Below are 12,313 nucleotides of genomic sequence, written 5' to 3' on the forward strand. Positions count from 1 at the left end.
GGCACGAGGCCTAGTCAACCATGCTGGAGACAGCGCAGGTGTACCCGCGGAACGCGATCGCCTCACCAGCTACAACGACGTCACGAAAACATTTTATCTCGAAAGAAGAACCTTTCCCACCCCCCATCACACGCTAAACAGCGCACAGGCATCCGCCCTCAGTTTGTTACAAACAAGCACGTACCCGTCACTGTATCGATACCACAAAATATACCCAGACACTTATCCTAACCCCAGTTGTAAGATTTGTAAGACCCAAGTAACTTCGTTCCCGGATATGCTGTGGGAATGTATACCCCAATACCCGTTCATTAACACCGAGACCCTCTCGTCGAGATCGCAGGCCGCCCTGCGCAGCTCCCACCTCGACGACCAACTTTGTGCTAACCAGCAAGCCCACGAGGCGGTGAAGAGGCAAGGCCTCGACGTCCCCACGTGGGAGGCCTAGGCCCAGCCAACTAGACTGCTGGTTTTAATAAATGTTTATTCCTCCTCCTCCTCAGACATAACTGCTACGCAGGCGTTAACTTTCTGTGTTGTGTTGTTAATTGTAATCGCCCTAACGACAGAATCAATCAATCAATCAATCAATCAATCAATCAATCATTCAATCAATCAATCAATCAATCAATCAATCAATCAATCAATCAATCAATCAATCAATCAATCAATCAATCAATCAATCAATCAATCAATCAATCAGGTAACTCATTAATGCCTTGCAAATTAATGCAGCAATAATCTATTCAGTAGCAGCTGGACCAGTATTCTTCAGGGGTGGTCCCTGCAGAGACACTGGCTCATAAGTGTACCGCCATATATAAGTTTATACATAGAAACAGAAAATAGACATCACTGTCACATATCTTTTGTTTCCAGTGAAGTTGCTTGTCTCTGTTTGATTACCTTATCAACGTTATCACGTTTTCATTTTCACTTCGACGTCATTCTTGTAGCTTCCTTGAGCGATGACATCCGCATCGTTATCATGTCATGCATGACTGAATCGTATCGTTGCGCGATCCGTTATTGATATAGAAGACACGACGGTCTCCAACGTATAGGAGCTGATTATGAAACTCGTAACCGTACAAAGCGACGGCCATCTACCGCGCTTGCTACTTTCACTTTTACTGACTTGGTGGTCGCGGCGCTAGACGTTTGTTATGGTAACCTGATACCCAAATATAAACATTGTCCGTTTACCCGATGATATGCAGAGTGGTGTACAACCACAATCTTTGGGAGACCTTCGGGTAATGAGCAGAAGCAAGGCTGAATAACGTGAGAGATGTGACAGTCGCGGAACACCGGGAGGATTACTCTCTCTTCGTTTACGGTTCTTCCAAGGCGGACTCGACTAACAAGGCCACTGGCGAAATAACTAACGAAAAGCAGTGTGGCTGCCCGTGATTAAGTTAGTTCGCTCCTGGCTGATGTATGCAGAACGCAGTGACACGAACCCACTAACCTACGAAAGCAACAAGAGTTCAAAGACACCTTCCCTGTGCTGTCCAATGTGGTTTACCCAGAACTAACCCACTTTCCCAAGTGCACATGCGCTCTCTAAAACAGCCACGCATACAGGAAGATTTATTATTTACTCACAAACCACTTCAGCCTGAGGCAAATTTTTATACAACCTTCACCACGAAAAATATGATAGACCGGTTGTTACGAGACGTACCTGAATAATCAGCGAAATCTTTCCTATATATACTTTAAGAGGGGCATTATTCATGTTACATTAAGAGCATTATTTCTGCATCCCACATTGTATGAGAAGATAGATAGATAGATAGATAGATAGATAGATAGATAGATAGATAGATAGATAGATAGATAGATAGATAGATAGATAGATAGATAGATAGATAGATAGATAGATAGATAGATAGATAGATAGATAGATAGATAGATAGATAGATAGATAGATAGATAGATAGATAGATAGATAGATAGATAGATAGATAGATAGATAGATAGATAGATAGATAGATAGATAGATCATGACGAGGTTAGATAAATGAATACCAGTGTTGAAAGACGTAAAGCCTGCGCTGTCGTTCAAGTAAGGCACTTTATTCTCTAGGGCGCAGCGGCCGCATTCCATGGCACATGCGACGCCACCTCTGGATTCGCACGGAGAAAGCTCACAGAGCCGCGTGGCGCATGTCTCCGGTGAACGTGATCACCAGATCCTCCAGAAGGGCTTGCGGGTAGGCTGGGCCCGCACGCACTTGGGCAGCTCTGTCTTGCCCAGCGGCAGACTGATGAGCGTCACGTCTTCGCTCAGATGGAGCGGCTCGTCGCTTTTAGGCGCCAGCTTGCTTGCCAGCACGGCGAATTGAGTCGCTGCACAAGGAACACAGATACATAAGAAATGAATCATAGATAAAGAAGCGCTCGTGTATGTAGCTAAAACTTGGATTATAACGAAGAAAGTCGCAGTTTCGCTCTGAAGTCGAAGCACTGACAGGGATAGAAATGCATCTGACAGCATTGAAAGGTTAGTAGTTTTTATCGGTCCTGCATATACCATTAAAAATCAGCAAACCCTTCATATCGCGGACACTTCGAGGTCATAGGAGGCTCAAATTATTAAGGTGGTACGGGGATATCGCACCTGAAACACCTATAGGAGGCACTGTCACCCAGCCAACTCAACTGCGCCTCCAGATAATCAGAGGTTAGTGCGTTCGAATCCGGCAGATGATTAAGAGATTGCCGCTGGAGGGTCCTGACTTGTATCTCATCACCGCACACTTATTATTTATTTTTATCGAAAAGGTCCGAAAGGAGGATAAACAGGAACCTGCCGTGCGATGTGTCTTGTATGAAGAAATAAACAGAAAATTACGAGCTGCGCAAAGCGAGTAACAGCCGCTGTAATTGTTAGAGTGCCATTATAAGTTCGAATGGAAGAGAACCGCACGAAAGCAATACGACATTGCTGTTTAGAGAAATTGAAATGAAAATGACAGCATGCGTGGACCTTGGAAGAGATGTCGCTAAGCTTGTATGATCTTTGCTGACATCCTTTTCATACGCATGATGACAACCGTAACGTCGGAAAAAATAACCGGCATCGTCAACATGCACAGACGTCATTTTCATATATACAGCTGAGAACAACAAACGAGGGTAGGTATATTCTATACTTACGCTGTTCCAGGAAGGCACACTTGCAGGAACTCATGATGGTGAACTTGACGGCGTCCGTGGGCTCTCCCTCGTGATCAGACGTGATCTGTTGCTTCACGTGCAGCTTGCCCGAGCGACACTGGCGCTTCTCGTCTGCAACGAGCGCAGCTCGGAAAAGTTAGGCGACAACCATTCTTCAGTGATTCATTCACCTTCACCAATGCACCAACATGCACGGTCATTTGATTTTATCCGCATTCATACTCACATCCGCACTCAGTCACTATAGCAACACTAACTCAGCTAACAGCAAGGAGTCATGTTTTGAGACATGTGCCATGTAGAAATTGGTCAGAAGAAATTAGGAAGTGGCTTTGTATAAGTCAGCTTAAGTTAAATGTAAAATATTAGGATATTTGAACATCTCGATGATGAACGCACAACCGTCACTGCTCCGACCGATACCTTGCGCATGTCATGGGTTTTTGAAGCAGCTGTATTTTTCGCTGCGCATTCAAACCTGAGCTGCCGGGTGTTGGTAAGCGCGGAAAAACCGCAGTAGAAACAGATTTAGAAATACTGACGGCGTTGCAATGGCGCGCTGTTCGGCTGTGCTTCATTCTTCGAAGAAATGCACTGGTTCTTCGATATTACTGATGCCCCCCAACATTCTCAAAATTGAAAGCACTTACAAAATCAATACAACCATACATGTATTTACCGAGGGGTTTCGTACCTTCTATAAATACTCAAAACGCTACCTGGGCAAAAACAAAATATACAGCTTTTGTAGCACTTCAAAAGTAACAGGAAAACTTGGGAGAAACTACTGTGTATGACATTATACGCTCATCTAACATGTGCCGTGAAGCAAATAGCTGAAAGCAAATTCGCGGAACAATTCACTGGTTCAGAGGTAAAATACAAAACATGCTTTCATTTCAGTCAGGGGTGTTTTACAAAGACACAGTAAAGTGGTCGAACTTTTCAGAGCGCTCGAAGAAGAACAAGCTTCCCGCATCCTCACCTGCATGACCAACGGTTCGGTCTGTTTGAGGGAATTGGTACCGTGCCTTGGCTGTAAGAAGCAAGAAAAAGCAACTGCATTATGTAACCAGCAGAAAAAAAGAAAGAAAAGAAAGTGATTGTTTCTATCTAATGTCTTCGAGCTGACGCAAGAAACGCCGACACAAGACACGTGTGAACAGATCTGTAAGCGACGTGCATGTGATAAGTAATTTACGTTGCACATGGTGTGCAATCTATAACAAGGCCAACAGTGGAATTAAATCTAGAAATTGGGCAGAACAGCGCGTTGTTCGCGGTCAGTTTTTACATGCATCGACATAGTGAGCTGCTGATTACACATATCATAAACGTTCTCACGCACTTTTTAAATTGTTTGTCAATTCAGGTGATACCAGAGAGCACTCAGTGTCCGTAATTTCCTTTTCCATCATTGGTACGTTCGTTGATTGATCGTTGAAGACGCAGCACTAGTGATAAGCGGACGGCCGAGGTATCAACATGTACGGCTTTTTGAGTGAAGAGTTGCCGTTTTAGCTGAAACCCTGTAGTGCGCCAGAACAGACCCTTCAAATGAATGTGCAAGTAGGGCGCGCCGCTGTGAGTCAGCCCACCGGCGGCGAGTTATCTGACCTTAGAAGTGTTGTCGCGTTGCACTCAGAGTGGACAGCACCCAAGTCCCGTCTATGTATATCAGATAAAGATATATGCCTCAAGTGCTGCCGGTTTTCCGCAGCTCATGACGACAAAGCAAATCGGTTCTTTTTTTCTTTTTACTTTTGCAGCATTTTCGCGCTACTTTGGTAAACACATGCACATCGACAAAAAATGCAGCGTCATCAAGACTGCGGGGAAACGGCGCCGGAACTGGGGGAACGAACGAATTGTGGCTAGCCGGGTAAACACTACTGGCTAGCCAGGTAAACAATACAGGGTAAACACTGGTAGACACTGGTGAACACCGGCTCGACAAGTTTCCGGTGCGTCTTCGGAACATTCTGTCAGTCTTCACGTCGGGGTAATAAGTCTTCCCTTTTCTTTACTTGTATTTTTGCTTATCCTAAGGCTGACCAGCTGGCTAGAACGCGTGAATACAAGTAAACTTCACTGACAATATATATATATATATATATATATATATATATATATATATATATATATATATATATATATATATATATATATATATATATTATATATATATATATATATATATATATATATATATATATATCTTCTTCTGGTTGACAGGTGCACGACTTGGTGGAGCTGCACTTAATCATAACGAAGACACAGTACCAAAAGTGCGGATAGTTAGGTTTGTTGGTTGTACTTCAATGAAGAGCGCAAGCGTGCGTCTTCTGTATGTCCTGTCGTTTCTTACGCTGTTCCTTGAAGAAGACACTGTAGCTTGATGTATCCAAAGCTAAATATCTACATCATAAGCTTCTGCGAGTGTGGGTACAAGGCCTCCAGGAACACACTGTTGCCACCATCTTGACAGCATCACAAATGTGTTAAGTGCAGCGTAGGTGACAAAGCACTTCAGTGTTTATGACCAGCCGTACAGCAGACGAGCAGGACTGTGACTCCACAGTGGTAACATACACACAATTCCGATGGCCGTGCATTGTATTTCGGCAGTTGCTAGTTGTGTAGATTTCATTTTTAAGCTCATCGCGAATGCTCTGCAACAGAAAATGTGGCAGAGATCACGGCGGTGATGGATCAATCATGAACGAAACTATTTCTTTCGTAGGCTGCAGAAGATGAGGCACATTCTGCGACCTGTGGACCGCTCACTGTAGTTTTTCTTGGCTATTGCGAGTGTTGCACTATGTACCGAATTCCTGTGTTCAAAAGTCCGCGAAAATAGAGCCAGAAGCAGGTGTTTCCAACTTGTACGCCAATTCGTCCTGAGTCTGAGTGAGTCCGACTGAATCGACTCATCAGCGGGTTTGCCGACCTGTGCTTGCAACTGTTGTAATCCAAGCAAGGCAGAGGTTCAGGGGCAGATGGAAGCTTAAAGAGATGAAGAATCCTTGAAGATGGGATGTCGCCGGAGCCAGAATTTTGACAAGTGCAACGTCTTCTTCAAGGCAGTTGCTGTCTTCAAAAAGGCAAGGCCACCTGTCGAAACGTTGGCCCACCCCGTGTTCAAGGATTGTTCATCTTTGCAACTGTTGTGTTGCACGGCAAGCCCGAGTCTTCAATAAATGCTAAGATCGTCAACGTGTCTTTATAGGAATCGCCACAGTAAGCGGAATCGGAACTCGCACAAACAGGTGTGCGACGCAACGGAGGTACCTATCATCATCATCATCATCATCATCATCATCATCATCATCATCATCATCATCATCATCATCATCATCATCATCATCATCATCATCATCATCATCATCATCATCATCAGCGGTGTTGTGCGTGCGGTCAGTCGAGAAGCGGAGCGAGCACCACGCCTACGCGTGGTGCCCATTCTGCCCCTATATACTCGTACTATTGTTTGTTTGCAACATTTATAACCACCGTAGAGAGCTCTTATCACTTAGACACGCAACCCATACGGAGATTCCTGCCCCTCCTTCTTCACCTTCGTCTTCTTTACTCGCCGGCACTCGTTGCGACAGACGGGTGTAGCTTATCAGCACTCCTTATCCGGCGGTGTCTCATGAAGCCAACGCCCGAGTTTCTTGCTTGCGCTTCACAGCCTAGGCACACACCTGGTGTTAACTACAGACGCTGTCTCGACTCGTGACATTCGAAGCGTCGTGCATGGCTATCACAGTTAACTATAATTTTCGGTGGTGATGGTGGTGGTGGTGTTGCTACAGGCGGTTTTAGCAGGGCCGACCTGACCGGCAATTGCTCTGCCCGTGCTTCTCTTTCCAGTATTTTGTTTACCAAGTGTCATTTAGGCCAGTATCTCACAGATAATTGAAAAGAATAACCGTCACTTCCTTGCGAACCATCCGCGCACCTTCTGGAATCGCTATCTGTTCAGCGCGGCTCTTTCGCCTCGTTTAAGAACAGTCTTTACTTCCTTGGCACTTTATCGCTCCTAATTCAGGGCAGCTCTATTGCTCCGACCTGGCGTGAGCTTTTCTCTTCTTTTTCCTATTTTTGCGAGGTAGACAGGGACTTAGGAGACTTGCGTGCACCCGAATGACGAAGTAGAGCAGAAAAAATTTCGGCACAATTTGCACCACACGATGAATGTTGACGCTAATGCGATTAGGCGATGTGGCGTTGTGCCGCAGTGCCACTGCGGAAACGCGCCATGTATAAAACGTGAAATGCAGCCGCGCTCCTTTTTTCGCGCTTCATCCTAAGGATACGCTGCGCCATCTATAAGCGCCGCGACATGGCAGTGCTGTATTTCTTCGGAACATCACAGGCCGGAGCCACGTGCAGTGACAGGTGACTGACAGATTCAAGAGCAGCATTGGTACTCACTATGGCTGAGTTGCCATTCTTATAGCTCGAGTGACCGCTTAGCAATACAAACAGGGCTACTACAGATGCCACGACCATCCGGCACGACCATCCGGCAACGCAGCTTGGAACAGTGTTACTTTCTATGAAAGCGCTTGTGATGAACAGCTATGTGTTGCTATATACGGAATGATGTGTCAGTTCGTATACTGTGGGCAGAACTAGAAATGTGTGCGTGTGGACGCTTTCTTGCAATGTGAACTCCGGCAAGCGAACTGTACATTACCATGTTATGTTTTTTATCTTACTTCAGTTAGCTATATGTTTTTTTCCTTTAGTTGCTCATTTTTTATTTTGGGTAACCGCATCTTTTTTTCTTTTTTCGCTGCAGTACTTCTAGAAATGGAGTAGCCGAGGTAATATAAACGTTAACCTCTCCACAGCAAGCCAGTTAAAACAGAACAGAACAGAACAACTCAAACTGGAGCTTGCAAAGCAAACACCGTTTCTAGACTTCATTTTCTTCTCATCGTCGCTGCTTGAATTATCCTGCAGGCACACGAGAACGCTAGATAATGTTTGGTTGCCGACAAAAAAAGCACACGAAGGAGAATTGAAAGAACTTACGTTTCACGTCCACGTTAACCTGAGCACTGGATCCATGAGAAACGGCTGTAATTAAAGAAAGAAAAAAGACAGCATTGTAAAAGTTTAGTTTTTTGGGGCATTATTGGTTCAAATTAAAGAAAAAAAATACAGAAAGAAAACTTACTTGAAAGGCTCAGTTTGGGTGCCCACCAAGGCTGTATTGCTGTGAACAGAAAAGTTGGTGCAAGGAAAGCTGTTTTAGTCATTAAAGCTTGACGGAGGTTTGAAGAAAAATATTCCATTTTTTCCCTGAACGATGTGAATTATGTGTTTCTCAAGAATTTCCCGAAACTCGGTTTTCGATATATCGTGATAAGTCAGAGTCTTCACGAAACCGATATGACAGCAATAAGTTTCGAAGTGTTGCGTGCTTAACGTATTTGAACGCTTCATAAATAAATTCGAGGTAGTTATGTGTTTTTAAGATGAGTTGATAGAGCTGATTGACGTTAGCTGAATACTTTTACTGAGGCGTAATAAATTCCTCCGTTCTCAGGTATCCCCTACTAAAAAAAATATCGTATGAAATTCAGCGCTCGCACTCTTATGAATAAGCTGGCACTCTCTACGTTGGCCCTACGACAGCTTCAGCAATTTTTGTTGTTGTTGTTTTAATATTATTTTTTTGCTACGTGGGTCACAAGTTCTCGGTGATCAAACGATCATACGAAAACTTTAAAACATAGAGCGGGTAGAAAAATTCGACTCATGTGTACTCACGAGCACAAATAACAATATTCGTAGAAAAAAAAAGAAAAACGCTCTGAGCCTTTCCAAATTATTATTCCACTTAGAAACCACCGCTTTACAAAGCTGAATAACGCTTACTGCAAACTCACTCTAAAAACGAACAATCAATATGTAGGCACAAGCGTGCCTTCTTCAACTAGTTACGCTAAATGGAGAACCGAGCACAAATACAGTGTTTTTATGTATTATATAAGTGCCTTAAATAAATTAGCGTTAGAGTTATTAGATCACAATATGCAACGAATTATTTAGGAATGCAACAACTAGAACAACACAAAAAAATGATGTACTTACACGCTATAATGCTTTCACTTATTCAATTGCATTAGAAGTTTCAAGCGTTCGATCGAGGAAAACGTTGGAACTACGGACCAAGCCACCCCAAAAAAGCTGCGGGCGTCCATATGATATTTTTGTTGTCCAATATACAGCTACATGCATATGCATACGCACAAGTCCGCATAATATGCGCAAGAAAAACCGGCGTTATCATTCATGCCCCACCCTTTCTACTTAAGGACCTAATATTCCTACTCCAAAAAAGGTAGTAAAAGAGTGTATGCCGTTTAACGTGACCTCTATCTATTTGCACAGTCTGTAAGCAGGCACGGATGAGTTGTTCTTACGCACGCGTTCTTACACATGCCTGCAAGCTTTCTTTAAACTCTGAGTAGTACGGTCTTTATTTATACTAAACGAATTTTAACAGAACTGAGAGTTATTAGATAGCTATTGGTACGAGCGACATATATTGTAATTGTCATTAAATTAAAGTATCATCAGATCAAATTTTGACAAATATTTATAATCTGCTGCGTGTTGAAACCAGCGTTCTTGATTTGGTGCGAGTACATCTCGGGGAAAGCGCAACCACTCACCGGAGTCGTCGGTGCTGGCGGTGAAGGCGTCGTCCGGAATGCTCACGACGGCAGCTGCCGGAGAGAGCGGGAGACAAAATGAAGCGCGCACTTCAAAAAAGCGTGTCTTTCTCGAAGGCACGTTTCACGTCTTAACACGTGCTCGTAACTTCACGGGCTTTAATTGCTACGATAATTGTTTGGTCTCAAGATGCTCACACTGACGTGACACTCCGATGCCTAATGGCTAACCGCACATTCATACCGTGACCGACCACGTATTCACACGTTCGATTTGATTTGATATGTAGGGAAGGGTAAGACAAAGCTCAATTTTTAATCACGATCATCATAAGGCCAACAGACAATGAGAACCAACGAAAGCATGGAAAAATTGCCTAATGCTTCTTTAATAGAATTATGGCATGTTCAAAAAAAAAAGGAGAAAAAAAAAGAAAAGGAAGTGACAGTAGTTTTTTTCTCACGCTTTCATTTTCTTTCTTAATGAGTTGGTTACTTCGATTAAGCAAAATTAGGTAATCCGTTCCATGCCTTCTTTCATTTTTACAGTCTGTTAGGTTCATAACTCATTATGATTGCAGTGTGAATATATGTCACAGCCAATATAGCCCGCCAGAGAGGCATTTTTGCCACGCAAAATTATTGTTTTGCATCGCACTACGGGACTTTCCTGGGTGAGCACCTTGGCGCTTAGTTTCCTCCGCGGTTTACAACTAGAATATCTTCTTGTGAGGCTGACAACGCGCTTACGTGAAGTTTATTGCAGTGTTTATCGCGGTCGACTGACCCGAGGAAATTAGCTGCGCGTTTAAACACGTGTATATTTCATTATTTTCTACTATGAACACAAATAAATGAAAGTGTGAGAGAGAAGGCGCTCCATAGCGATGAAGGTTGCAGTCATACTGACCGTATTCTGACTTGCAGTACTGCGTAGCGATAGCAGCCGGCTCTTCGGAGGCGTTGATGCACACTGGACAAGTGGTCTGGACGTTCTCCGGGCAGGGTTCCGCGTCAGCTGCACACGTGATTAAAAAAAAAAGATTGGCCGCGTATATGCGTGCTTCGCTGCAAATGTCGTCGAAAGACGATAGTCAGAGAGTCTTCTGCCGGCCGTACTACGTGAGTCCTCCTCCTCTATGTTGAATCGCCGCATCTCGCTCATATCGTCGCATTTTCAACGCAGCCTATGAAACACTAGGGTCTTTAGAATGACGTATCTATGTATTTTCTAGTAAAGTAACACACCACCTAATACTTACGTATTGATGTTGCTCCTCAGATATGCATGATATTTGCTTTTTGATCGACAGTGTTCACAAGTATGAAGGCGGCTACCAGTTCAAGATGGCTGGGTGTTCAGCAAGTGCTTAAACTTTGACCGGGTGGCTGAATCGTGAATCGCGTGACAGACAGACAGACAGACAGACAGACAGACAGACAGACAGACAGACAGACAGACAGACAGACAGACAGACAGACAGACAGACAGACAGACAGACAGACAGACAGACCAAAATTTCTGCATTCAAGTATCCCAAGAAAGACTATCGTCCTCAAAAAAAAAAAAAATTGAGCCAACCCTGAGCCTTCACTTAGGTGCGTGATAGCGACATTCGCACCTCGGCCTTCGTGTGCCCTTGTGTATTCCTTGGGTTAATTGCATTTTGTCGCACTGCCGAAGCAGATCTCAGAGGTCACGTTGAAAGAAGTGTGTGGTTGAGATCCGCTCTGCCAGGTGCCGCAACGATCCCAGTCGCTCACAAGAAAACCGTCTGCTTGTTCAATGGACTCAGTCAATTAACTTTCGTTAATTATTCTGGCACTTAATTGGCCGTTATCTTAAGCAAACTTATGCTACGATATTATATGTATCCATTATAACTGTTAACTTGAACCAGAAACATGGATTTCGTACCAGTAACATTCTTTAAAAACACCCTTTCTCAATATTCGGCAAACCGGAAGTACGTGCTCGACCGGAAGTGATTGGAAGAGAAACAAGAGTGCCACTAAGAAGATTATTATAAAATGCACGATATCACCACTGTATTTCCCACCACTTACTGAAAAATTATTATGAAGCTTTTGTTTTAGCAATCGCACTTCATAAAACGCTGCCAGTTTAAAATTCAAGCAAGCGTTTTATTATAGCAGAGAATACGCTCGGGCTCGCAATGCACAATCTCTATATACGTTAGAATAACGTGTATCAAGTTTAGACGTGTAACGCCTTTTTTTCCTCACGAGGCAATGCAATGTCAAGTCGTTTGTCCCTGCACAAGCAACGCAACTGCTTCACCTCAACTATGGTATTAATGCGGTGAAGCCAGATTGACAGGCATAACAGTACTGAAGCTGGTACTGAAGCTGCCAATTTCTACTGCGTTCTAAATAGGAGTCTGTTGATGTTACATAGTCTAGGTAAAGCC

General features: G+C 43.7%; 1 protein-coding gene across 1 annotated transcript in view; it reads right to left on the reverse strand.

Moving 5' to 3' along the window:
• Nucleotides 1–2,061: 2,061 nt before the first annotated feature.
• The window catches only part of LOC119387734 (mucin-12), a 50,879-nt gene continuing 40,627 nt past the window's right edge, over nucleotides 2,062–12,313 (reverse strand). Inside the window, exons 25-31 of the mRNA XM_049413626.1 lie at nucleotides 10,792–10,899; nucleotides 9,882–9,935; nucleotides 8,378–8,416; nucleotides 8,233–8,277; nucleotides 4,172–4,222; nucleotides 3,166–3,297; nucleotides 2,062–2,355 (exon numbers count right to left, since the gene is read on the reverse strand). Of these exons, the coding sequence (XP_049269583.1) occupies nucleotides 2,192–2,355; nucleotides 3,166–3,297; nucleotides 4,172–4,222; nucleotides 8,233–8,277; nucleotides 8,378–8,416; nucleotides 9,882–9,935; nucleotides 10,792–10,899 (593 nt within the window). The 3' untranslated portion in view covers nucleotides 2,062–2,191. The remainder of the gene's footprint in view (nucleotides 2,356–3,165; nucleotides 3,298–4,171; nucleotides 4,223–8,232; nucleotides 8,278–8,377; nucleotides 8,417–9,881; nucleotides 9,936–10,791; nucleotides 10,900–12,313) is intronic.

This window comes from Rhipicephalus sanguineus, chromosome 3 (assembly GCF_013339695.2).
Source record: "Rhipicephalus sanguineus isolate Rsan-2018 chromosome 3, BIME_Rsan_1.4, whole genome shotgun sequence".
NCBI lineage: Eukaryota > Metazoa > Arthropoda > Arachnida > Ixodida > Ixodidae > Rhipicephalus > Rhipicephalus sanguineus.